The 24,186-nt window shown below is 39.1% G+C and overlaps 1 protein-coding gene across 1 annotated transcript in view; it reads left to right on the top strand.

Annotated features, from left to right (window-relative positions):
• Positions 1-24,186, top strand: part of rims1b (regulating synaptic membrane exocytosis 1b) — a gene marked incomplete at its 5' end in the record, with an annotated part of 85,561 nt that overhangs the window by 21,501 nt on the left and 39,874 nt on the right. Inside the window, 5 exons of the mRNA XM_079813429.1 lie at positions 6,259-6,527; positions 9,059-9,933; positions 21,727-21,767; positions 21,953-22,063; positions 24,052-24,151. Of these exons, the coding sequence (XP_079669555.1) occupies positions 6,259-6,527; positions 9,059-9,933; positions 21,727-21,767; positions 21,953-22,063; positions 24,052-24,151 (1,396 nt within the window). The remainder of the gene's footprint in view (positions 1-6,258; positions 6,528-9,058; positions 9,934-21,726; positions 21,768-21,952; positions 22,064-24,051; positions 24,152-24,186) is intronic.

Here is a 24,186-nt window from a genome sequence, read left to right as displayed (position 1 = left end):
ACATTGACAATTAATTAAGTTCTCACTATTTGTATATAGCCTATTAATAACAATGTAGAGCCTACAATATATTAACTATACATTAACTATAAAATAATAGTTTGTGAATGGTTTGTAAGTACTTTATTACTAAATATAAAGTGTTACCAACCTTGATATTAAAAAACATATTTATTACTACGTACATTACTTATATTACTATATACTTTGGGCTTTAGCCATCAATATGTGATTAATCACAGAGCAGATTGGACTTAGCCCTTACCTGTACATATAGTATGTCCAAATTGCTCAGCAGCGGAAATGTTTTGAAAAGAGAAACATGCTTGTGGCTTGCTAACAAGATAAAGAAGCAATCTCTTCCTAACAGCCTTTTAGTGCAAAAACTGCTTAGCTTAGCCATTAGCCATGTTGTTAGGAAAAGGAATGAGTTTTATTTACCAGTGTAACAATCCCTTCTGACCAGCAGCTGGCTAGGGACTCTATTTATCCCTGTTCTGTTTACACAGAGTGCACAAATGCTGATGTACGCACATGCTATTCCTCCTTTCAGTCCTCCTTTAGCCAGTGGTTGAGCTGGCCAAGCAAATATGTAAGTCTTTCAGGAGTCTGTATGAGGTGTCTGGATTGATGTGTGGCAGCTATTAGTGCATGGAGAGTATTTCTTCTGGAACAGAATGGGGCATTATGAATATGAGGAATTATGTATTTTTTTAATAAGATCAGGGAACAATTAAGTTTTTCATGATGTGACTTCTTTAAACTAGTACTGACATTAGACAGCCTGACACAGGTGTCTGTATGCATTAAATTCCCTTGAGTGCTTCGCTGGATCCAAGCTGTGTGTGTTTGTGTGATGTATAGGCAAGTTTTCTCTTCGGCAATGGAGACTGCGTCAGCAGATCTGTCAGTTTTTGAGAGGAAGGCAGTTATTTTTCATAACCCATTTCTTCTGAACTAGCACAGTTGAGCCCCAGTCCTTTTCTCCAAACCACTGCAGATGCAATAGACTACCTTATTCTTCTCTGTCCCACCTGCATTCATTTATCTTCAGTATACCTATGTCACTGCTTTTGTCCTTTAAAGCTACTCATATCACTGTATTCACATTTTTATGGCTGAATGAAAATGTTCCTTGATATTTTTTATTGTTAATATTTCTAGATCTATTTAGAGAATATAAATATTATAAAAATCCCACATAAGAACTTCATTGAACGTTTTTGAGTTTGAATGCAAATGAGCTTTGAATTCACAGACAAACAGCTTAAACTGATTTACAGAAATGATTAATGAAAACTTAACAACTTAAAAAAATATTTTCTTTCCATATATTTTTGCTAATACTTTTACTTCAGTGAAGATTTGTGAGTTATAATGCTAACTAATAATGAATCCAACTTAACATAAATGTGTTAACATTCTCATATTTTTAAGTACCTAGTTGCGTGAAATTAATTTTCAGGGAATTAAAACTGCAAATAATTGTGATATTCACGATTCTCTATACTGGAGATTCACACTGTCTTCTGCACATCTCCTCTCACTGATTTGGTTACCATGGAGAACAGTATTCACCAAAGCAGGGGGTGGCTAGCACACTTTCTCTTAGAGAATTGAGAATGTATTTACACCCATATAAATGTACACACACACACAATGCTCCACGTCCCTCTCTCTCTCTCTCTCTCTCTCTCTCTCTCTCTCTCTCTCTCTCTCTCTCTCTCTCTCTCTCTCTCTCTCTCTCTCGTGACAATGGCCAGGTCTTAGTGGCCTACATTTAAAAATATATATATATATATATATTTTCCTCCGTTCTCTAGTTGAGAGAGGGGATCTAGAATCAAGGCTTTGCAAGATGAGAAGCTTTAATGGCTTTGACTGCCCTGGATATTGTTGTGAACTGGCCTTTGGAGAAAAAAAAATGGAGTGAAAGTGAATCCTCCATTGTGTATGTAGCTTGAATTAGATCTAATTCAAGGATTAAAGCCGTGGATTATTTTTTTTACCCATCCTCGGCTGCACAAAACTAGTGATGAGTAATCCAGCCATCTACACATCTAGTTTTATACAAAGCATATTAACATTTATTAGGTGTCATTCAGATTTTTTTCTTTTCCTACTCAAACTCTTCTGATGATGATCTGCCAAACCAGTTATTACTTATACGAGTGAATTACTTTCTGTTTAGCAAAAAGAACATGTTATATTCTTCAACTGAAAACATACTAGAGATCTGTCCTAGACCCTCTTTTCAAGATCAATGTTGATCAAAAGTAGTTTCCCCATGGCATTGAGGGGAAGAGCATTGTCTCATCAATAGATTGAATAATGGCGAAGGGCTAGCAATAGCGCTGTGGGATTAGCAGCGACTGCTAATCCTTCCTGAGAGTGTTTCTCTGGCTGGCTGACAGCTGTGGGCCTCTGCACATCTGATTTACCTCAGATTATGCTGGAGTCGTGCCAACTGGATCCAATCAGGCCATGATGCTCTCTCTTCCCTTCTCTCTCACTCTCCCTCATATCTATCCTGTTCTAGAACAGCCTCTCTCCTCTTTAAGATCAGGTCAACACCGAAATGCGACGCATTTGTAGGCAAGGTATCTTGTACTGGCGATTCTTCGAAGAATTTGCATTGGATTTTCATGGAGTTGAAGGTTGACCCTGTGTGAGGGGATCTATTATCAGGGAGGTTGCTGCCATGTGAGTACAGGTCTTTTAGCATAGAATTGTATATATATAAAAACTCCTGATTTTAATTAAGCATTTGTGGCAGTGTCTGTTGCTAAACATCCTGTTTTTGCGCATCATATAAGCTCTTGCTTTCATAACCAGTTTGCAATCATCAAGCGCTACAGATGACTACAACATTACAGGCTTTTTGGGAAATATCTGCTTTTCCGTTCTCACGCCATTCATCCAAATGAAAAAAACAAAACACGCAGTGTAGGTTGCAGGGTGTCAGTTGCATGTGATTTTAAACGGTTTTGGATTTCACAGACCTTTGGCTTCTTTCCTAAGCTTGTAGAATCACTGAGATCAGTAAGAAAATAAGGGTTGTTCTTCTCAACCAGATGTGTTTTAGAGGACAAGAGCCACAGCAGCCGTCATGTACTGCAATAGGCTTGGATTTACTGTGATTCTAAGAGTGCTTTAAGAGCCTAATGTTAGATCAATTGATTGGACCTCTGTGCTTTTAAAGCCATGAACTTGTTGTCAATGCAAGAGCTGTTTATTTGATTTAGCTTTCCTGCTAATCATGTCAGGTCAGGCCTGTATAGCTGGCTGGCTAAAAAAAGCAAGAGAGAGAGGGTGCAAAAATATGGGTAGAGAAAGTGAAGAAATATGGTGTTGGCTGAGGTATTTTAGGCAGCATCAGCCATCCATCTCATGAATGAACTATTACAGGGCTCAATAGGGCTTCATTGGGGAAAAGGAAAGAGATGGGAGGAAGCAGATTGAAAAATATGAGGCTGATGATATAATAACTTTTGCATCAGCAATATAAAAATATACCTAGATGAAGAAAAAGGATGATCTCTTTTATTCCTATTCAGAAGATACTTCACCTTCATTGTAACACAGAGAGAGAGAGAGAGAGAGTGCAAAACCAACTCATAGCAAAACCAAACCCCCCCCCCCCCCCCCCAAAAAAAAGTGGGTAATAGGTTAGGTATGCAAAGGTTAAACCAGGACAGGCAGGGCCTGGGCGAAGAAAACGGGAGCAGCCAGGGTGGAACCCCCAGCAGAAGGACCACTGCAGAGATGAGGGAGGGAGTAGCCATGGGGAAGGATTGGTCGCTGGAGCTGAGGATCAAGGCGAAGCCGGTGGGAAGGCAGGGCCCAACGAAGCCAAAGGGGTGGAGGGATGAGCCGCATGTAAAGGACCAGAAGTCCGTGGGATAGACAGAGCGACGACTGACAAAGGTGTAGCTGGAGGGACGTGGAATCCAAGTGGAGCCGAGAGGATGACGGTCCCAGATGGAGCTGAGGGAGAGAGTAGCCACTGTGGGGCCGACTGCTTGACAGGCCTAGGAGGAGTGGCTGAGACAGAGGTCCTAGGTGGAGCTACTGGGTTGATCATTATGGGCTCACACACCTGTTCACATGATCCGTCGGGCTCTGGGAAAATCTGGGGCTCGGTCCTTGATGCTGGTGCGCTAACCGTGGCAGGCTCTGTGTCTGTGGTGGGCACAAGCGGCATCGTCGCTGGGCTGGTGGCTAGGGCTGGTCTGCTGATCTCCTCCTTGTTCTCGCAGATCATATATGGGGAACCGTTGTGGAGAAGGACCCATTCCACGTAATCCTTAAAGCTCCGTGGAGGCTTGTCTCCTGCAAGAGCAGGAGGGTTCTGACTGATGCTATCTATAAGAGGTCCGTTCTTCTGTCACAATGGAGCTAAGCAGTCTTTTATTATTAAAAACTCAAAAGAAACAGAACACTCTATAGGACACCTTTCTCCAAAACATGAACAGAACAATCAACAAAGCAATGACGAGAACCGACAAAGACCAAATGGACAATAGACCAAACTAATCAAGTTCAACAATTCAACATCAGGTGTAAGCTAATCAATCAGTTACCAAGGAGCCAAACAAGGAAACAGAAAACAGAGAAAAACCAACACCTTGGACCACACTTAGGGTTAATGGGATAGTTCACCCAAAAATAAAAGTTCTGTGAAGATATTTTTAATGAATCTGATTTCTGTATCTAATATTTTTTATGAAATCTGATTTGATGACCAAAACTTTGATGCTTCAAAAATGTTATAAAGAAATCGAAAAGAAATCCATATGAATTGAGCGGTTTAATCCAAGTCTTCTGAATAGACACGTTTGCTTTATATAAACAGATTTAGTCTAGGCTTTTATAATATAATTGTAACGAGGTTTGTTGTTATGGGAAGAAGACGGCGGGAACCGGCGAAAGTTTAAAGACTTTAATCCAAAATAAACAAACTGAAAGTAAAACGCAGGCAGTCCCTCACGGACGGCTACTGCGCACACACATAATAAAATGTAATCCAGGCCTGGTCCTCTCTCGTCCTTCACTGTCGTCGCTCCTCCTTTAATGTGTCCGAGCTCCTCCGTGAGACACGAGACCGGTGTTATTATCGTTATCATTCACCACCGGCCTCACCCCGTTCTCACGGTCCCTCGACCTCGCTGCTTGCCACAATAATGTAATGTAATGTAATGTAATTAATATAATATAATATAATATAATATAATATAATATAATATAATATAATATAATATAATATAATATAATATATCAACAAACATGGATAGAGCACATAAAATATGGTAAAAGGAAGATCAAACGTGCTTGCTTAATGCGCAAGAACAAATGAGGTTTGTTCTCGCATGTGATGCAAGCATGTTCGCCCCCCTGACAGTTTTGAATGTTGAATGTCTTACTTTTATCTGCATGACCGAAAATGACAGTATTTTAAGTTCTTTCCGCTGTCCGCATGGCCACTTGGGTATGTGCCAAATAAAAGCACACATTTATCTAGGCTAACATTAGAGCGAGCGGCCATGTAGTGGCAAACGTTAGGCTACCTTCATATTTCAATTGATAAGCCATAGTTAGGTCGATGAATGTTACTTCCACATGGACCAGCTGTGTTACGATCTGTCTGTGACGTACTGCATGACTTCGCCACTTCCTGTGGAGTTTTTTTTTCTACTAACCAACTAATTAAAATTTGGTCGACTAAGCCTCTTCTTGTCAACTAATGTTTGGTCGACTATTAGATCTAGATCTACAGTCTTGGAGTCACTTTTCAAAATATAGCCGCCAACAGCAATTAGCGCAGTCCAGCAGGTGTAGGAAACTGTTGAGAAGTATGAAATTGAAAATAAACTTTTTTTATACCTGATCGAGTTTGATTGTTTAGTGTGGTTGACTTGAATCTCAAATATCACAGCTCATATTTACACCTCTCAACATTGTCAGTTCCTATTCCTTCCTCGAAATTGCTAGATTGAATTTATGCTGGCTAAATATAGCTAACGAAAGTCCAGTGTTTGATGTGTTTCAGAGTGTGAATGTGTGTATGCATTGTATGTAAGTATATAATGTGTTTATGTATATATGCCTGTCTCTTTGTCTTATTTTAAATGTCTTTAAAAAACACTGTAAAAGAATAACATAATTTAAGTCAAGTATTAGCTGTACTGTACATATTGATAATTTACAATGATCATCAACCACTGCCTCCCTTAATAACACTTCAATTTGTCTATGCAGGTGATGTGGGTATGTAACCTGTGCAGGAAACAGCAGGAAATTCTAACTAAATCAGGAGAATGGTTTTCATCAGGGCCTGGGGCTAGGCCTCTTAGTGTGGGTGATCCCCTCAGTGTCTCCGACTTGGAGAGGGACAGGAAGTTGCGCTCCAGATCCCAGGCTCCGGGCACTAACAACAATCTGCCACCCAACGCTGGTCCTGGTGACCCCACCAAGGGAGCAGATACGATGCCTGCCTCACGTTCCCGCAGTGAACCACCACGAGACAAGTAGGCAAAAATACTTGACACACATGTATATCTCAGGGACCCTACTGATCAAAATGAAGTATGCAGTGCAATAGTACATATTTACTGGTGGCACTCAACTGACTACAGATAATGAGAAACATACCATTGGGAATTGTGTCAACTAGGGATAGGTCACAAGGGTCGATTTGTTGCCTCTTGGGAAAGATCAACTAAGATTAGATTTATTTTTGTTTAGGATTGCTGCATGGTAAAATCACAGTAAAATTACCATCCCTACAGCCATACATATATTTTTGGCTGTTGTGTCACACCTTGCTCCATATTTTGAGCATCTTGTGCTACTGAAGGGTGACTCCAAACATACTCGTGGAGGGCCACTATCCTGCAGAGTTTTAGCTCCGACCTCAATCAAGCTCTTCAGACTAAAAAAAAAAGTGTGTTGGTGCAATTTGGAGCTAAACTCTGCAGAATGTTGTCCCTCCATGAGCAGGTTCAATTCAATTGAAGTTTAGTTGTATACCGCTTTACACAATACATATTGTTTCAAAGCAGCTTTACAGAAAATGCTTGTTTCAGTTACAATTTAGGAATCGAAGTAATGTCCAAATGGCAGTAATATACAGCCATTATATAGTACATGTTATGTTGTTAGTTAACTTAATGTATTAAACATAGAATAGTTAGAAGTCAGTTAAACTAACACAATGAATGTGTTAAGCAGCAATTACAGCTTGTGCTCATAATAATTACAATATAAGGATACTATTGCAATAATAGGAAAATATTTAAGGTTTCAAGTCCCAATTTCAAGTCCAGAAAGATAATAAAAACATAGTTAAAATAGTCCAGTGGTTCAACCTTAATGACCTTAATCAAGGCCCAGAAAGGTAGGAATGACATCATTAAAATAGTCCATGTGGCTATAGTTGTTCAACCTTAATTTTATGAAGCATGGAGAATACTTTTTGTGCACAACAAACAAAAAAAAGAATGACTTTATTCAACAATTTCTTCTCGCCTGTGTCAGTCTCCTACGCAGTTTACGTTGGCCAGCTCCTCCGTCAGCATCACTCGCATGCGGAAGCACTGCACTGTATTTACTCTACAGCGTAGGAGACTTACACAGATGTGAAGAAATTGTTGAATAAAGTCATTATTTTTGGGGGGGTTTTGCGCACAAAAAGTATTCTTCATGTTTCATAAAATTAAGGTTGAACAACTGTAGCCACATGGACTATTTTAACAATGTCTTTCCTACCTTTCTGGGCCTTGAAAGTGGTTATTAAATTGCTGTCTATGGAGGGGTCAGAAAGCTCTCGGATTTCATCAAAAAATATCTTAATTTGAGTTCCGAAGATGAACGAAGGTCTTATGGTTTTGGAACAACATGTTGGTGAGTAATTAATGACAGAATTTTCATTTTGGGTGAACTAACCCTTTAAGTTTTGCTTGTCGATCTAAAGTTGCTGTCATCTGAAATCTTTGCAATTGTCGGCATCGCCTGAAAACATTGCAAAGGCTGAATCCAAACTGGAGCTGACTCAATCTTTAGTTACTCTGGGATAGACTTTCCGAGGTAGAAACAGGGAATGGGGTCAATTTATTAACCTTAGTTGCATTAAAAATCATGAACTAGCATGAGAAATAAGTTTTTTTTTAATATACATTTTGGTAAATTTTTACATATAGTCATTATATGACATTTAAATCTAGTTAAAGGGATAGTTCATCTAAAAGATGAAAATTCTGTCATAGTTTACTTACCCTCATGTCATTCCAAACCCATAAGACTTTTGTTCATCTTTTGAACACAAATTAAGATATAATTGACACTATCAATTTATTTGATGAACAGATTTAATAAGGCTTTTATTCACATTTAAATATTGATCAACAACCATAGAGCACATTAGATGTGGTAAACAGAAAAACTATTGTTCTCACTTGGCATGTAAGAACAAACCTTATTGGTTCTTGCAGAAGCGTGTTATGCCGAGTTCACACTACCCGATTTTAGCCCTAATTTTGACTCGCCGACAGGTTTTGCGTAATTGCAGACAAATGCCTGAAATCATAGGTAAATTGGTGCTCGTGCACGTGAGTGACAATCACGCAGTGTGAATTATCAAAGATGTAATCAGAGAGAATCGCAGATTAGTCGAAGTTCAAAATTCTGCTGTGTGAAATGTGTTCTGACTGAAAATTAACATACAAAATACAATTTGTTCTATTTTAAGCTGGACATTTCAACAAAATCTGTTCATCCTGACCTGTTTTCAACTGGCAGTATGTGGACTGCAGCTCCTGCCTTATAATCTCTTTGAAAAAATGACGTCTGTTCCTTGTCTTCCTAACAGATGCATATTCAGCTAAATCTTTTTTGAATCTGAATACCCAACATTTGAAACACATGGGTTAACAGGTGTTGAGCTATGTATTATTCAAATAACTACTATTGTAGCAGTTGTAAATGCGAATTGGCTGTGGTACTTGGAAATTCCAAATACTATATCTCAAAGTCTTCCCTACTTCTTTCTAATCAATAATAGGAAGAGACCTGTGTCCCTGCACGAGCAGAATGGAAAGGTGATTGGACGTGGAGAGAGAAGGCGGGGACCAGCCAGGTTGTCTTCGCAGGCCTCTGAAGATCGAGCTCCAGGTGAAAAGCGAGACGGCAGACGATTGGAGAAAGGCCACTCACAGGAATACCCAGAGGATGATCCCACCCATCCTGAGCGCCGAAGGAGGCAAGAGGAGGAAGAGCGAGAGCGACAAAGACGAGAAGAAGAGTACCAGACCCGTTACCGCAGTGACCCGAACCTAGCCCGCTACCCTGTTAAACCGCAGAAGGAGGAACAGGAAATGCGTATGCATGCCAAAGTGTCCAAAATGCGTCAGGAGCGTCATCACAGTGACCTAGCCATCAATGAAGTGGGATTGATCCAAGATGGGGGTGAGGCTGCTGGAAATCGAATTAGCAGGCAACGAGTAGCCAACAATGACGACCGCAAGGCCCTTTTAGATAACCATCGAGCTTATTCTATGGACAGGACCGTGGGGGGTGGTGTTGGGGTACAAGGATCCGTTGTTAAACAGGGCCACTGTAGCCCTCACATGGGCCCTGCAGGGCCCCCAGACCTCAGGGACGGACAGGACTGGGGCCCAAAGGGGCATCTGGAACCTGGGTCCGCAGCTTTTCTGCACAGGGCTAAGCGAGAAAAGGCAGCAGAAATCATGCGTAAAGATTCTTCTCTTAGCTCAGACCAATCGGAGACGTTACGGCCACCTCCACCAAGAGCCTATAGACCCAAACGAGGCCTTAACAAAAGGCAGATGTCCATCAGTAGCTCAGAAGAAGAGGGTGGCTCCACGCCTGAATACACCAGCTGTGAGGATGTGGAGATCGAAAGTGTTAGTGAAAAAGGTAGGTGTATAACATTTGTTTATGTAACTAATTGTATTGTATTGTCCAATTGTAGCCACACATTTACTAAAAAGTATTTCAGTACAAAACCTTATTTATATATACAAATACAGTGGTAAATCTGGCGATAAATGAAAATGTATTTGAAAGAAATGTTTCTGTACATTTTTAGTAATCATGGCAGTGGTAAGTGTAAACAGACTGATTGTGTGTGTGTGTGTGTGGTGGGGGGGGGGGGGGGGGGCTGTTTTTAATACATAGCACTGGCACTATTTTACATGAGGTTATTTAACTAGCATAATGAAAAATAGCATTATGAATGTTGCTTTTTTTGTCATGTAATATTGTTAAAAATAGCAGCAGTTGGGAGGACTAATTAAATCTTGGTGAATTTCTCCCTTACTTCTCTTCATTTCGTTAGCATTCCGGGATGGGGGCCGCAAAAATATATTAAGTAGCTCCTTCCCGACACCCTCACAACGCCGCTGTTCTAACCCTGCCTTCTTCTGTGTTTTGGGGAGCAGCAGTTTCCAGTGAAATGTTAAAGGGATAGTTCACCCAAAGATGAGAATTTGATGTTTATCTGCTTACCCCCAGGGCATCCAAGATATAGGTGACTTTGTTTATTTTGTAGAACACAAATGAAGATTTTTAACTCCAACCGTTGCAGTCTGTCAGTCAGATAATACATGTGAAAGGTAACAAAATATATGAGAGTAAAAAAAAATGCACAGACAAATCCAAATTAAACCCTGCGGCTCGTGACCACACATTGATGTCTTAAGACACGAAAAGTATTTATATCTTTTTTTATCTCTAATACACCACTATGTCCAACAGCCTTGAGCGCGCGATCACTTCCGGTGCGTGAGGTCTGTACACAATCTGGCATAGTTTAGATTACTTTCTGCACTTGCGTATACTACGCCAGATCCTGTACAGACTTCACGCACCGGAAGTGATTGCACGCTCAAGGCTGTTGGACATAGTGGTGTATTAGAGGATATCAATGTGTCGTCACGAGCAACAGGGTTTAATTTGGATTTTTTCTGTGCATGTTTTTTTTACTCTCATAGATTTTGTATGCCCTGGGGGTAAGCAGATAAACAACTAAAGATAAACAATCATTTTTGGGTGAACTATCCCTTTAAATATTTAGTTGCTTCCTGCCATTCCCCAAGACACGGGATATTTAACATTGACATTAAAAATCACAAGACATTGCGTCACAAGGCATCAAAATTAGTGCCCTTTTCAGAGAAGTTGGCAGCATGGAAACTACTGCCATACATATCTCCTTGGGCTTTGAGAGAAAAAAGCTACAGAATACAGTTTGCGCACCATCCTTTCAATGGTGTTTCAATGGCGTGGTCTCCACTACCGTGAAACCTGAGCGGGCACATTTACTGGTACAAGAATTGTAAACTCTACTGGGGAAAGGGGCCATAGAACATGCTCCCCTCCCAGAGACAGAGTCAGGTTATTACAGCCGGTATTTTTTGGTTGCGTCCGGTTGCGTCCATTTTATATACGACAGACATATACGACGGGCTGATTTTGGCCTAGTCTCAAGAGCTTGCGCTTCGAAATCGGATGTCGTCCTCGCTCATCTTGTGGGTTGAGACTCAAGACCAAGAAAAGTGTTCTCTCTCCTGACCAAAGGACAACTTATTTAGGGGTTGTATGGGATTCGGTCACCATGTGGGCACAGCTGTCCCCCTCACGTGTCGAGTCTATCGTAAAAACACTGAGCGATATTAGGCTGACCTTCTGTCTCAGGAACAGGGGAAAATATTTCATCCCTGACCCGAGCTTTGGAACCTTCAAGTTTGGTCAACTGAGGGATGCTGGGGTTCCAGCTGATGTCGTACAGACTACTCTGAGTACTAGGGCTCCCTCCACAAGAAGGATCTATGCCGTTAAATGGGGTGTCTTTGAAAGGTGATGTACAGCACGCCGTGCAGACCTAGGTCACTGCCAGATTGTTTCAGTGCTGGAGTTTATGCAGGAAAAATTATCTGCATGCTACCCTACTCTCAAGGTATTTGTCAGGCTCTGTCAATTTCACCATCCTCTTTAGACTCTGCCCCTGGACTGGTGAAAGCTATTTTGCACCCTCACCCTGATTATCTTCCTAAAGTTGCATACTTAACCATGCAATCCTGTCAATCTTTAAGCCATCTGTCCTCCCCCATTCACTACACCGGAGCTGGAGAAACTTCACCTACTGTGTTCAGTTCGTGCTCTTCAGACTTACGTCTACCTCACTAGCCAGTGGCTTAAGTCAGAGCAATCATTTGCTATGAGGGCTGCAACCCAGGGATGTCCGCCACCAAGCAAACAATGTGTTATTGGGTAAGGGATACTATTGCTCTAGCCTACAGGGCTCATTCCACCAGGGGGGTTGCATCCTCCAGGGCTTTGGCAAGAGACGCCGTCTTGCAACAAGTATGTTATGCGGCAGGCTGGTCCTCTCCGCAAACATTTATCAGATTAAAGTTTTTTAGTTTGGATATTCATGTTACTCCGGGCTCACATACCCTTGAGTGGACATCCCAAGCTCATATCTGAGGCCTTTCTTTCTCTGTTTGTGCACACACACTACACAACTTTGAGGGGTCCAGACACTTCCAGTGTGGTGGTTTTGGTATTCTCATTCCCATAGCACAGCATTGAGAGTAGTTTCTGTAACCCTGTTCCCTGAAAAAGCGGGAATGTCATGCTGCAGGACGTCTTTTCAGACAAAGTGACCTGAGAGCACACATCTATTTATAGCCACTCACGAGAGCGCATTCCAATGATGTCATCGTCAGATGTTATTTATAGGCAAGTTCTTGGCATGTTTGCCTCACATACTTCGCAACCGGTCAAACAAAGATGTTTTCCCATAGCACTGTCAGTGCAGCATCTCATTCCCGCTTTTTCAGGGAACATGGTTACAGTCAAGTAACCCGAGACGTTTTTTATACAGTGATGACTATGCAGTGTTATTTTACATTTGCTTACTTTATTACATTTCTGTACCTGAAAACTACTTTTAGACCTACCTGAAAAACCTTAAAAGCAGTTACAATATAGTAACATATTTAATTTGTATCTTTGTTAAATTGTATTTATTTGTGCTTTTGATTGTTTGTTTTTATTTTATTACTGACTGTTTATTTGTCTTTAATAATGTTTAACATTTATATTAGGTAGGCTTGTTATATTAGCTGTGGTATCAGAATTGTAGCAAGGAATTGTAAACTTTCACTGGTATCTAAAATTTTGGTGTCATTACTGTCTGTTTTTGCAAAAAGTTTCATGGTCAGTAAAAAATATTTAAAATAGATTTCCACTAAATTTTCTTAAATCACTGGCCATTGGCAGTTGTTTTAAAAGTTAGTTTTAGACCCTGAATATTCACACTATATTGCCAAAAGTTTTGGGACGTCTGCATTTATATGCACATTAACTTTAATGACATCCCATTCCTAATCCATAGGGTTTAAAATTGAGTTGGCCCACCCTTTGCAGCAATAACAGCTTCAACTCTTATGGGAAGGCTTTCCACAAGGTTTAGGAGTGTGTTTATGGGAATTTTTGACCATTCTTCTAGAAGCATGGCTTGCAGTCTCCGCTCTATTTCATCCCAAAGGTGTTCTATTGGGTTGAGGTCAGGAGGCCAGTAAAGTTCCTCCACATCAAACTCGTTCATCCATGGCTTAATGGGCCTTGCTTTGTGCACTGGTGCACAGTCATGTTGGAACAGGAAGGGGCCATCCTTAAACTGTTCCCACAAAGCTGGGAGCATGAAATTGTCCAAAATGTCTTGATATGCTGAAGCATTAAGGTTTCCTTTCACTGGAACTAAGGGTCCAAGCCCAACCCCTAAAAAAACAACCCCACACCATAATCCCCCTCCACCAAACTTTACTCTTGGCACAATGCACTCAGGCAAGTACCGTTCTTCTGGTAACCGCCAAACCCAGACTTGTCCATCGGATTGCCAGACAGAGAAGCGTGATTCGCCACTCTAGAGTCCAGAGTCCTGTGGTGGCGTGCTTTACATCCCTGACGCTTTGCATTGCACTAAGTGATGTAAGGCTTGGATGCAGCTGCTCGGCCATGGAAACCCATTCCATGAAGCTCTCTACACACTGTTCTTGAGCTAATCTGAAGGCCACACAAAGTTTAGAGGTCTGTAGCTATTGACTCTGCAGAAAGTTGGGGACTTCTGCGCACTGTGAAATCAGTATGCGCTGAACCTGCTCTGTGATTTTACGTGGCCTACAACTTCGTGGCTGAGTTGCTTTTGCTCCCAATTGCTTCCACTTTGTGTTATAATACCACTAACAGTTGACCGTGGAATATTTAGTATAGGGATGAAACGATTACCGGTTTCATGATAAACCACAATAAAATTTAGTGACGGTTCGTAATATCGTATAAAATTTCATTATAATTAAAACTGCGTGTGATTATCACGATTGTGAAAACTCGTGGTAAATCTTGTCCAGTGAGCGTCAGTCTGACGCAGGCGCAGCGCACCGCTGTTTTTTGAATGAGAAGAAATGGCCGAAGGCAGTGACAGAGATTTTTCAGCCTTCTAAAAGGACCAAATCTGAGGTGTGGTCATATTTTGGCTTTTACAAAAGTCCTGAGGGAAACTTAATCGAAGATGGTCACCCTGTCTGCAGAACATGCCAGAAGAAAGTCGCTGGAACACTTCAAATCTGCGAACGCAAGACAAGTGGACTTTGACCTCAATACCAAAACTACGTCTGGGAAATAATAACGTGAAGTAAACAAACAAATTCAGACAAGACTAGGGTAACATTTAAGGGATAATAATCAGGGCTTGACATTAACAACCGCCATTTGCGGGTGTAAGGTTATTTCGGCTGCACACTAGCCACTCTGGCGGTTGAAATTATTATAGTCTCTCAAAAGCCATCTGTTATAACCACGTTGCGCATTATAACCACTCACACGTGTTTCTATTGAGTTTATAAGTGCAATGTCTGATAATGAGAGGCATTCAGATTAGCCAGAGTTTTGTTCAGAGCGTACACCGCTCTCACTCACTGAAATCTACACTCAAAGCAGAGATAAATGTGCAATGTACGCAGGAGATTCACTCATCATACAGTGGTTGACTGTTTTTGTTCTATTTCAGCAGCGAAAATAGTTTCAAACAAACACAGCAGAACCACAGCCGCATCTGACATGACGAATTTAGGGACCGTCTCTAAAGTTACATACAACATTGGTAACGTTATACACGTTTCAAACTTCAATAGCATTTGAAGAGAATGACAGTCATAAAACTGACTGTAAAATGATCATTTAGGTGTCAGGTATGATGCACACATTTTGATATTTAATAAAATAAACTGTCAAATCATATGGAAATATGGATATGTATTATTTCACTAGGAAACTGTTTGGGCTCTTACACAAAATATGCTAGATTTAAATGTGTCATAGCTGAACACTGATGAGAATATTTCTTGAGAATATATTTACAGAGATAATATTAGAGATTATATTTATGCCAAATTATTATTATTTATGCGTTATGCGTTGCTATTGATGACGACCATTATAAGGAAGGAAATCCCACAGAATAGAGTCTAGCTTTAAAAAGTGCATAGAGCTGCTTATTTATTTGTTGTTTGTTGATTTTCAAATATAAAAGTTGTTGAAATGTTTTAAGTGTGTTCATCTGTTCTTTTTGAACACTTTCATCTCATTTGAACAAAACCGTGATAATATTGATAACCGTGATAATTTGGGTCACTATAATTGCGATGTGAAATTTCCATACCGTTTCATCCCTAATTTAGTAGTAAGGAAACTTCACAAATGGACTTATTGCACAGGTGGCAACCTATCACCGTACCACGCTAGAATTCACTGAACTCCTGAGAGCGACCCATTCTTTCACAGATGTTTTTAGAGGCAGTCTGCATTCCGAGGTGCTTGATTTTATACACCTGTGGCCATGGAAGTGATTGGAACACATGAATTCAATGATTTGGAGGGGGTGTCCCAATGTTTTTGGCAATATATATATATATACAGTATATACAGGGCCTAAAACTTTTTGCTTTATTTATATATATAAATAATATATATATATATACACACACACACACACACACACACACACACACACACACACACACACACACACACACACACACACACACACACACACACACACACACACACACACACACACACACACACACACACTGTATATTGTAGCACATGTTACATACGTCATTGTAGCTGTTGAACCATGATATCAACCCATAATTATCAGTCCTGAGCCTCAGGTCTGTGACAAAACCCTGCTGATTCATGCAGTGAAGCTGCATTTGTTTATTTGGAAATTTTAGGGCACCAGATTTGGGAATTAGGTCAGCATCTCTCACATAAAACCACTGAGTGACTGACTGGCCTATGTCAGTCCTGGGTTGCAGCATGTTCCATTTGGGGACTTTTTCATATTTATCCTTGGGTAAACCATTCCAGATTTTGAGTGTGATTATGCTTTGGCTATTCCCATTATTCTCAGCTGCAAGGCCACATGTTTTTAAAAGTCCCTGGCATGATACATTTGTGATTAATCAAGATGTAATTTGGTCAAATTACAATTTTGTAAAAATTGTGAAAATATGATTTGATTGTGTGCATTTAGGATACAAAAAAAGCTAGCTGTGAAATTAGCCTTAGCAAAACAAAGGAGTTTGCCATTTTATTCTGGATCCACTGTCATTTTTATTGCAGAATGCAATTTATCACAGTACATAAATTGAGATTTAATGGAAATTATATTGTGGTGGAAATGATTATGTGTTTTAAGAGAGTTTATTTTAAGCTGAAGTTGAAAACCACTCTGAAACTACCATGTGCAAACATAATGTCCCCTGTCGGAGCCATGGCCTGATAGCATTAAGGCTCCAACATGAATCGGACATGGGTAATTTCCCAATCCCATCTTCTCTTTATCACCTCCTGTCACCTTATTCTATGCTGTCCTAAAAAGGTGAAATGCTGTAACTATGCCAACACTAGAACTGAGAAAAAAGGTTTTTGATTGAATGTATTGATTTGATGCCAATTTTCACACTCTGAATTAGAGCATAGCTGAGAACACAGGACATAAACCCAATATAATCATAATGTGGCTACACAATTAATTGTGTTCATGATTTCTGCTTCTGCTTTATTTATCCTGAAATCTAACATCTAATCCTAGAATGAAAACAGTCGTGATTAATAATTGTGATTAGAATTTTTGTCTGTTTAACCATTATCATGAAGTCCTAGCTCATAACAACTTGCTATTCATATTGCCTTACAAAAGAATCATTTAGTTACTGTGTTTTGCCTTTGGACATGAATCTTTTGTTTGGCATTAAGTTTGTAATGGCAGATACAGATCTTCATTTCTGATAACTAGGACAAGCAAATACTGGATGGAAGCTTATAATGTCAGTGATTGCCAAGGGAATAGTATATGTCTCATTCAGTATGTGCAGAAGGAGTTCTTGGGTGCAGCATGGTACTATACATTACAGTTGTGAGTTGTATGACAGTTTTATGAATGCAATCAAGATGATCAAATGAAACTGCAAAATTTTATACTAGGCCGTATATTATCTTGTTTGGGCTTTGGCTCTTTAAACATCGCCCACCTTTGTTGCTGAAGGCAAAAATACTCTGTGATGTGCCACCCTTTCATGCCGCACAGTTGAATGAACTCTTAATTTATAGCATTAGTGTAAATCTAGCTAATCTCAATGAGACCATCATTAAAAAGCGTGAGAAATCCCTCTTCCTGTATGCTAAATGTCAAATGCTGAGCCTTATTTAACCACCATATGTATTGATTGGGGCTGTCAAATTTACGCATGCATTTAATTGTTGAACACAATTAATTTTCTTAACGCTGTTAAGGCATTTATTCAATATGACATCAGCAAAAATGATTGACAGGGAACGTGAAAGGAATAAAATACTCCTTTATATACACACATACATTTGCTTAAAATTTAGTTTGACAGTGTAAGGCCCTCCCAATCGTCCCAATGACGGTTTCTGATTAGCGGGTGAAGGTTTCTGCGCGTTCGGTCTTTTCAGCAGGGCAAAGTAATTTAATTCCAATTTACCTTTATCTGACTAATTTAAGTTAGAATGCCGACTGGTTATTAGGTCATTTGTATAACAATTTAACTACTCATTTGATTATTCTATTTAACTCTTTACTCTTATTGAAATCATTAATTCGGTTCTCAGAGTAGCACCAGTCCGATCATTAACCAGAGGTTATGGCTAAAGCGATTTAACAATGCCGCCCATGCTTGCTATTGTTAAAAAGTACCCATGTAGCCCCCTACAGTCGCCTATATAACAACTTAGTTAAAGCTGAAACAGTAACCAGAGGTTATGGCCAGTACCATAAAACAATGCCGTATTATCTCAATAGTATTTTATCTGGCCCCCTATAATGCAACTGCATAACAACTTAGTTCAAGTCGAGCAGTTAGTCAGAAATCTAGAATCTCGCCAGATGTGCCCCATGCTCCATGCAATCCGAGATCTAGTATGTACTTAACCCTGGTCGCAGATTTGCGGTAACAAAGGATACATCATAATGCACTAAAATCAATAATTTCAGAGTCAGAAGTCAGAATAAATCAAATGTAACAATTTATTATTTGTCAGGTAAATGTATCATGCCAATAACATAATCAATCCAAAGATCATCAATACATAACATCAAATGCTCTGAAGTAAAGAGTAAGAGATGCATACCTGACCTCAAGGAAAAAGGATACATAATGCATAGCACTACAGGCTAATCTGTCTACAGAATCACACCCTGACCCTTGTGCAACATCCCTTAAATACTCAGACCAAGACAGAAACAAATATAAACATGAGTGCACATTGGGAATTTGCATTGATCAAGTCCTGTAGACCTGTAATTTACACCTTATTGAGGACAGGCGTTAAAGACCAATTGGCAGAGGACACACCCACCACAATAAGCAAAATATCTCTAAACTCTTAAAACCTTTAGTACCTTTTGCTTAACTTCTGTGGGAATGAGACCTTTGTACCAGTCGCACTGAGACATTTTTAAATGATTCCAAACATGTATAATACTGTATAGTACTTGTTCACATTAACCCATATAGATTTTGAGTCCCGGCATCTTACAGTCTTACTAACAGCCTTAGTATTGCTGTGTATTATTTTCTTTGTGTGTGGCGAGTCGAGATCAAACTTATCTGGATCTGAACTTCCAGCTAGCAATGATGCAGAATTCAAGAGAATAATTCCTCACAAAGCAGGGTTATTAACGTTAAAGGTAAACTATGTAACTTTTAGACCTCGTGCATTTTGCAGAAGAACATTGTTTTGGTTGTGCTTCGGCTCTCTATGCCTGTGCGGATAAATATGGTTCTTTCTGCAATTCAAATGCGAGCACGAGTTTATTAGAGAAACACAAATGCGAGAAGAGAAAAGAGAATAATTCGCACAGAGAAGGCAGGAGAGCAACAACAGGAACACACATACAGAATCAGCAAACGACAACAACTGAAGTAAAGAGGTTTAAAAAGACAGTTAACAAGGTGCTGACAAGGGACAGGTTCAGTGTTTCCCCTAGAAATTTTTCCAGCAGCGGTGCTGTTACGTGCCGGAGGTTGTTACCAAGCTGCGCTTCGGGGGGCCCGGGGGCATGCACCTCCGGAAGAATTTTTAAAAAAAATAACCCCTTAAACCATGACTTCTCGCAAGTTTTGTGGATAGAAATAGACATTTTGAACATTAAAATCCAAATTAAACTTTTCATTAGTTTAAAAGGTGACTAGCTTATAGCCTATTTTACTTCAATAACCTGCAGGGACGTGCAGAAAGTTCCTAAGGGGCAAGGGCTCAAATGTAAGAAAGGGGCAATATGTAAAAATAAAAAAAGTGTTTGGATACTATTTTATGTTTTTGCAAAAAGTCTCATGCTTATCAAGCCTGCATTTATTTAATCAAAAATACCGGAAAAAAAACAGTTGCCTAATATTGTGAAATATTATTACATGATGTTTTTTTTTACCTTTTTATTAATCATATATATATATATATATATATATATATATATATATATATATATATATATATATATATATATATATATATATATATATAATAAAAACAATCTTTTAAGAGCATCACATATACAAGAGCTGCAAGTAATTTTCTCTTTGCCTTTTGTTGTTTTTGATTCACGTTAATGGCTTAATCGTCACCAGGTTTATTAGATGCTGCCCCTTTAAGACCGAATGCAGATCTAATAATATAATTCTTCCATTAATTTCTCCCAACTATTTACGCCCATTTAAGTGTTTAAGTGAATACTCCAAGCCTGTCATTTTGAGATATAGGCTATTTTGTTGTGTATTTGATGGTTTAGTCACGCACACGAAGCATATGTGCAAATCGGTCCATTTCGCAGCGTGCACACACACACACACACACCTTGAACTTGGAAACAGTGCCTATTGCACGTATTATTGTGCTTTTCATTTAATCAAACACGTTCTGCAATTTAGCCAAAGTGGAGAGTGCATTTGACAACAATCACAGATGGTGCTGAATCTGACGTTAAATGCATGTTTGGGGAGAAATGACAGCGCGCGCTATGAAGGGAAGGAAGTTGTGCTTGACGATGCACGAGCATAGTTTATAATAGTTTTACCTCATATCTTCTTTTTATAATCCTTGGAAGCACAAATAAAATAAGATTAATATCACAGCCCTAAAGTGTAAGCAGACTACATTTTTGTTTAGTTCTCTGGCCATCGTCAATCTCTCTCTCTCTTTTACAGTGTGTAAGTGAATGTCGTGATATTACTGATCATGGGAAGATTTTGCAGTGGCGCTGCGCCGCTGTGAATACTTTGTAGGGGAAACACTGAGGTTTGTGATTAGTTGTCATGGGAGCAAATGAGGTTAACTATGGTGACAAACAAGACAGGCAAGACAACAAGGGAAACAGGAACCAAACACAAAAAGAGATCACAGAAACAATGGAGTCCTTACATAAAAAGTCCTTACAAAATACAAGACACAAAACCAGGATCTTAAAAATATTACTGTAGCCATACCCATTAATAGATACGATACTTCCTTAAATTCCACCACAGCGCTACAACAAACAATAATGAAATGGCCCTTGACAATAGATAATGCTTTACAATTAACTCTGTTAGAGAGCTACATATGGCAATTTATCTATTCAAAAAAATACCTTACTCACCTGTTGAGTAATACAAATTATACTCCTCTATTCTGTGTGTGTTTAAAACAGGTGATTCCCAGAGGTTCAAGATTTTGCTTGTTCGTTATCAACCTTTCTCACTTGTTGTGACAACTAACAGATGCCACTCCCACACCACATACGCGTCGCAGAAATCCTAGCAACTTTTTATGAATATGGACGAACCATGTACAGAATTATGACAACGTACTGTATGTACGCAAGTTCCCGGAAAAAACTCCCTGTCAGGTCTAAAATATAAACACTCATTACAGGCTAACCATAGTGCAGGGGAGGACAAAAACACGTTTTGGAAGAAGGATTGATGATGTATCGACTCGTTATTTAAATGTTGTTAATTTTGAACAAAAAAGTTGCATGGTGTACTAAAACTAAAACCATTAATAATGTTTCTACAACTGCTATAGATAGATTAATTACTGTTTATAATGTCCATTATAATGTCCATTTTTATTTTTCAGGTGACTGGGACTGTCATCCTCTGGATCCCACTGTGTGGCATGTAAGTATTTCAATTTGATTTCAATCCTATATTGCAAACATGTATCAGTGGCAATTGGGCGTAATAGCAGACACATAAGTTGTTTGATAACAGTGTGTTTCTGTAGCTGAACTCTCTGAAATGTGTGTCAGCACATGTATTTTCAGCATTTATGGGACTGAAAAGCGTTGTTCGCTTCCTCATAGCATCCAGTGAGCTGGCAGCCATCCAAAGAGGGAGATCATTTGATTGGCCGGATCACTCTAAGTAAGCGCTCCACCATGCCACGAGAAGCCGGTTCACTACTGGGTCTGAAGGTGAGCTTGTCAATGACAGTTTACACCAGCTAATATCATTGTCTCTGTCTTGAACATGTAGGGTTGTACTACACTAAAGATGTGGTCATTTGCTCATTGAAATTTTGCAGGTGAAAGACAGTGGGGCCGAACAATACGGGAATAATTAAATAAACATCCATAGCTATTCTGTCAGCTAGCCAACGAACCAACCCTAAATAAATGCTTTCCAAACAGCTTTTTTTATGGATAATTGTTATACAATTGAAGGGTAGGGTTGTACAAAACTAGCCGGAAAGAGTGCCTTGTCCATTGGATCTTCAGTTACAAATCTCCGCTTCTATTGGTCTGTGCTGCAAATTTGTTTCATTTTTAAATCTACATTTATTTTAATGATTTTTATTGTTGATGTGGCTACAACATTATTTATTTAGCATTTAAATCAGACAATACTTTTTATAACAATGCATAATAATACACATTTTGGTCACAATATACATTTGGAAGCTGAACACTTCCCCAACATCTTTCCATTAAGACCTTAAAGCTTTTTCTCCATTTTTAATAGTTTTTTTTTTTTTTTCTGTGGTTACTAAGTAGTCAAACACAGGGTTCGAAAGATTTCTTTATTTTAACAATTTATAATGTTCTTAAAATATACATGGAGATTATATGGAATATATAGAACATGGAAACAATTTAAACTTTTTTGTTATTTAATCTGTACAATCAAATTCATAAGTATGCTTTTTTATTGTTCTTGTTCTGGTGTTATTAAGGTACTATACAGTCTGTACTCCTGATATATTTTTATTTCCTTATTTTATGTTTCTTACATATTTTTAAACTCTTTTTTTCTTTTGTTTTGTCATACTTCTTATTTCCTATTTTCCGAAATCCTATTTATGCATTTGGCAGACGTTTTATCCAAAGCGATGCCTGTTTCACATTTGACGTGTAAGAAGAGCGAAAGCAGCACCATATTAACAGATTAGCGCATTCACACTGCATTCACCAAAAATAGCACAATCTTATTAGTGAGGTGTTCTGTGTTTTACACTCACCATATGACATTCAGCACTGTGAAAAAAAAATAATAATAATTTTTTTTTCCAAACTTTAATTAGCCTGTTTAAAGGTGCACTGTGTGTATTTTTGGGCATCTAGTGGTGAGGTTGCGAATTGTAACCGGTCACCGGTCACACCTCCCTTTCGAAGCACATAAAAAAGCTACGGTGGCCGACACAAGACAAAAATGTAATCGTCGGATACAATAAAGAGTATTTAACGCTATATAGAGCAGTTTGTCCGTTTAGGGCTACTGTAGAAACATGACGCAGTAAAATGGGGATTTCACTGTAAGGGGACCCGCGGTTCATTGTAAGATAATAAAAACATAACGGTTCATTCTGTAAGGTCTTTATACACCACTGAAAACATATAAATGTTTATCATATTGCATTTCTGTTAAAAGATCCTCATAAATACTGCTCACTACACCTTCAAATGATTAAAACTATATGTTAACTTTAAAATCACTTTTATCATAAAAAATACATGCAGTATGTATAGCATGCCATGTGCATGTATGTGGCAGATGAGCATGGTTGCATCACAGCAGAGTATGCTGCACATCATAAATAAAAGCACATGAAAAAGGTGACAAAATGAATGATACATGTATTTGCATTACACAAACCGCGGTTAAGCTGTGCACGACAAACGCTTCCAGTGTGAAAATACAATAGATGTGTGCTGCTTCCACTCTGTATACGCACAGCTTCTGCACTGCTTACGCCCTGCTTACGTGTCCAATGTGAAACCGCTGTTATAGTGCATTCAAGTAATGCAGTTTATCAGTTTGTGTGTTTTCTAGGTGTCAAACCTATAAACTTAGTGTGGCTAGTGCCATGCTTTACGAAAGGTCTATGCTGAAGAAAAGTACTTCGTTTTTGTTACTTTAGTTTTTTTGAGTAAACATGGTTGACTCTGTCATCTGTCCTATCAAGGTGGTAGGTGGGAAAATGACGGAGTCAGGGAGACTGGGGGCCTTTATCACCAAAGTAAAGAAAGGAAGTTTGGCTGACATTGTAGGCCATTTACGAGCAGGTAATGATTATTTAAAATTTGGCTAACTATGAAAA

This window comes from Gobio gobio (assembly GCF_949357685.1).
Source record: "Gobio gobio genome assembly, chromosome: 3".
Lineage (NCBI taxonomy): Eukaryota > Metazoa > Chordata > Actinopteri > Cypriniformes > Gobionidae > Gobio > Gobio gobio.
The sequence above is the reverse complement of the archived record's forward strand: the minus strand, read 5'-3'. Positions and strand labels throughout refer to the sequence as shown.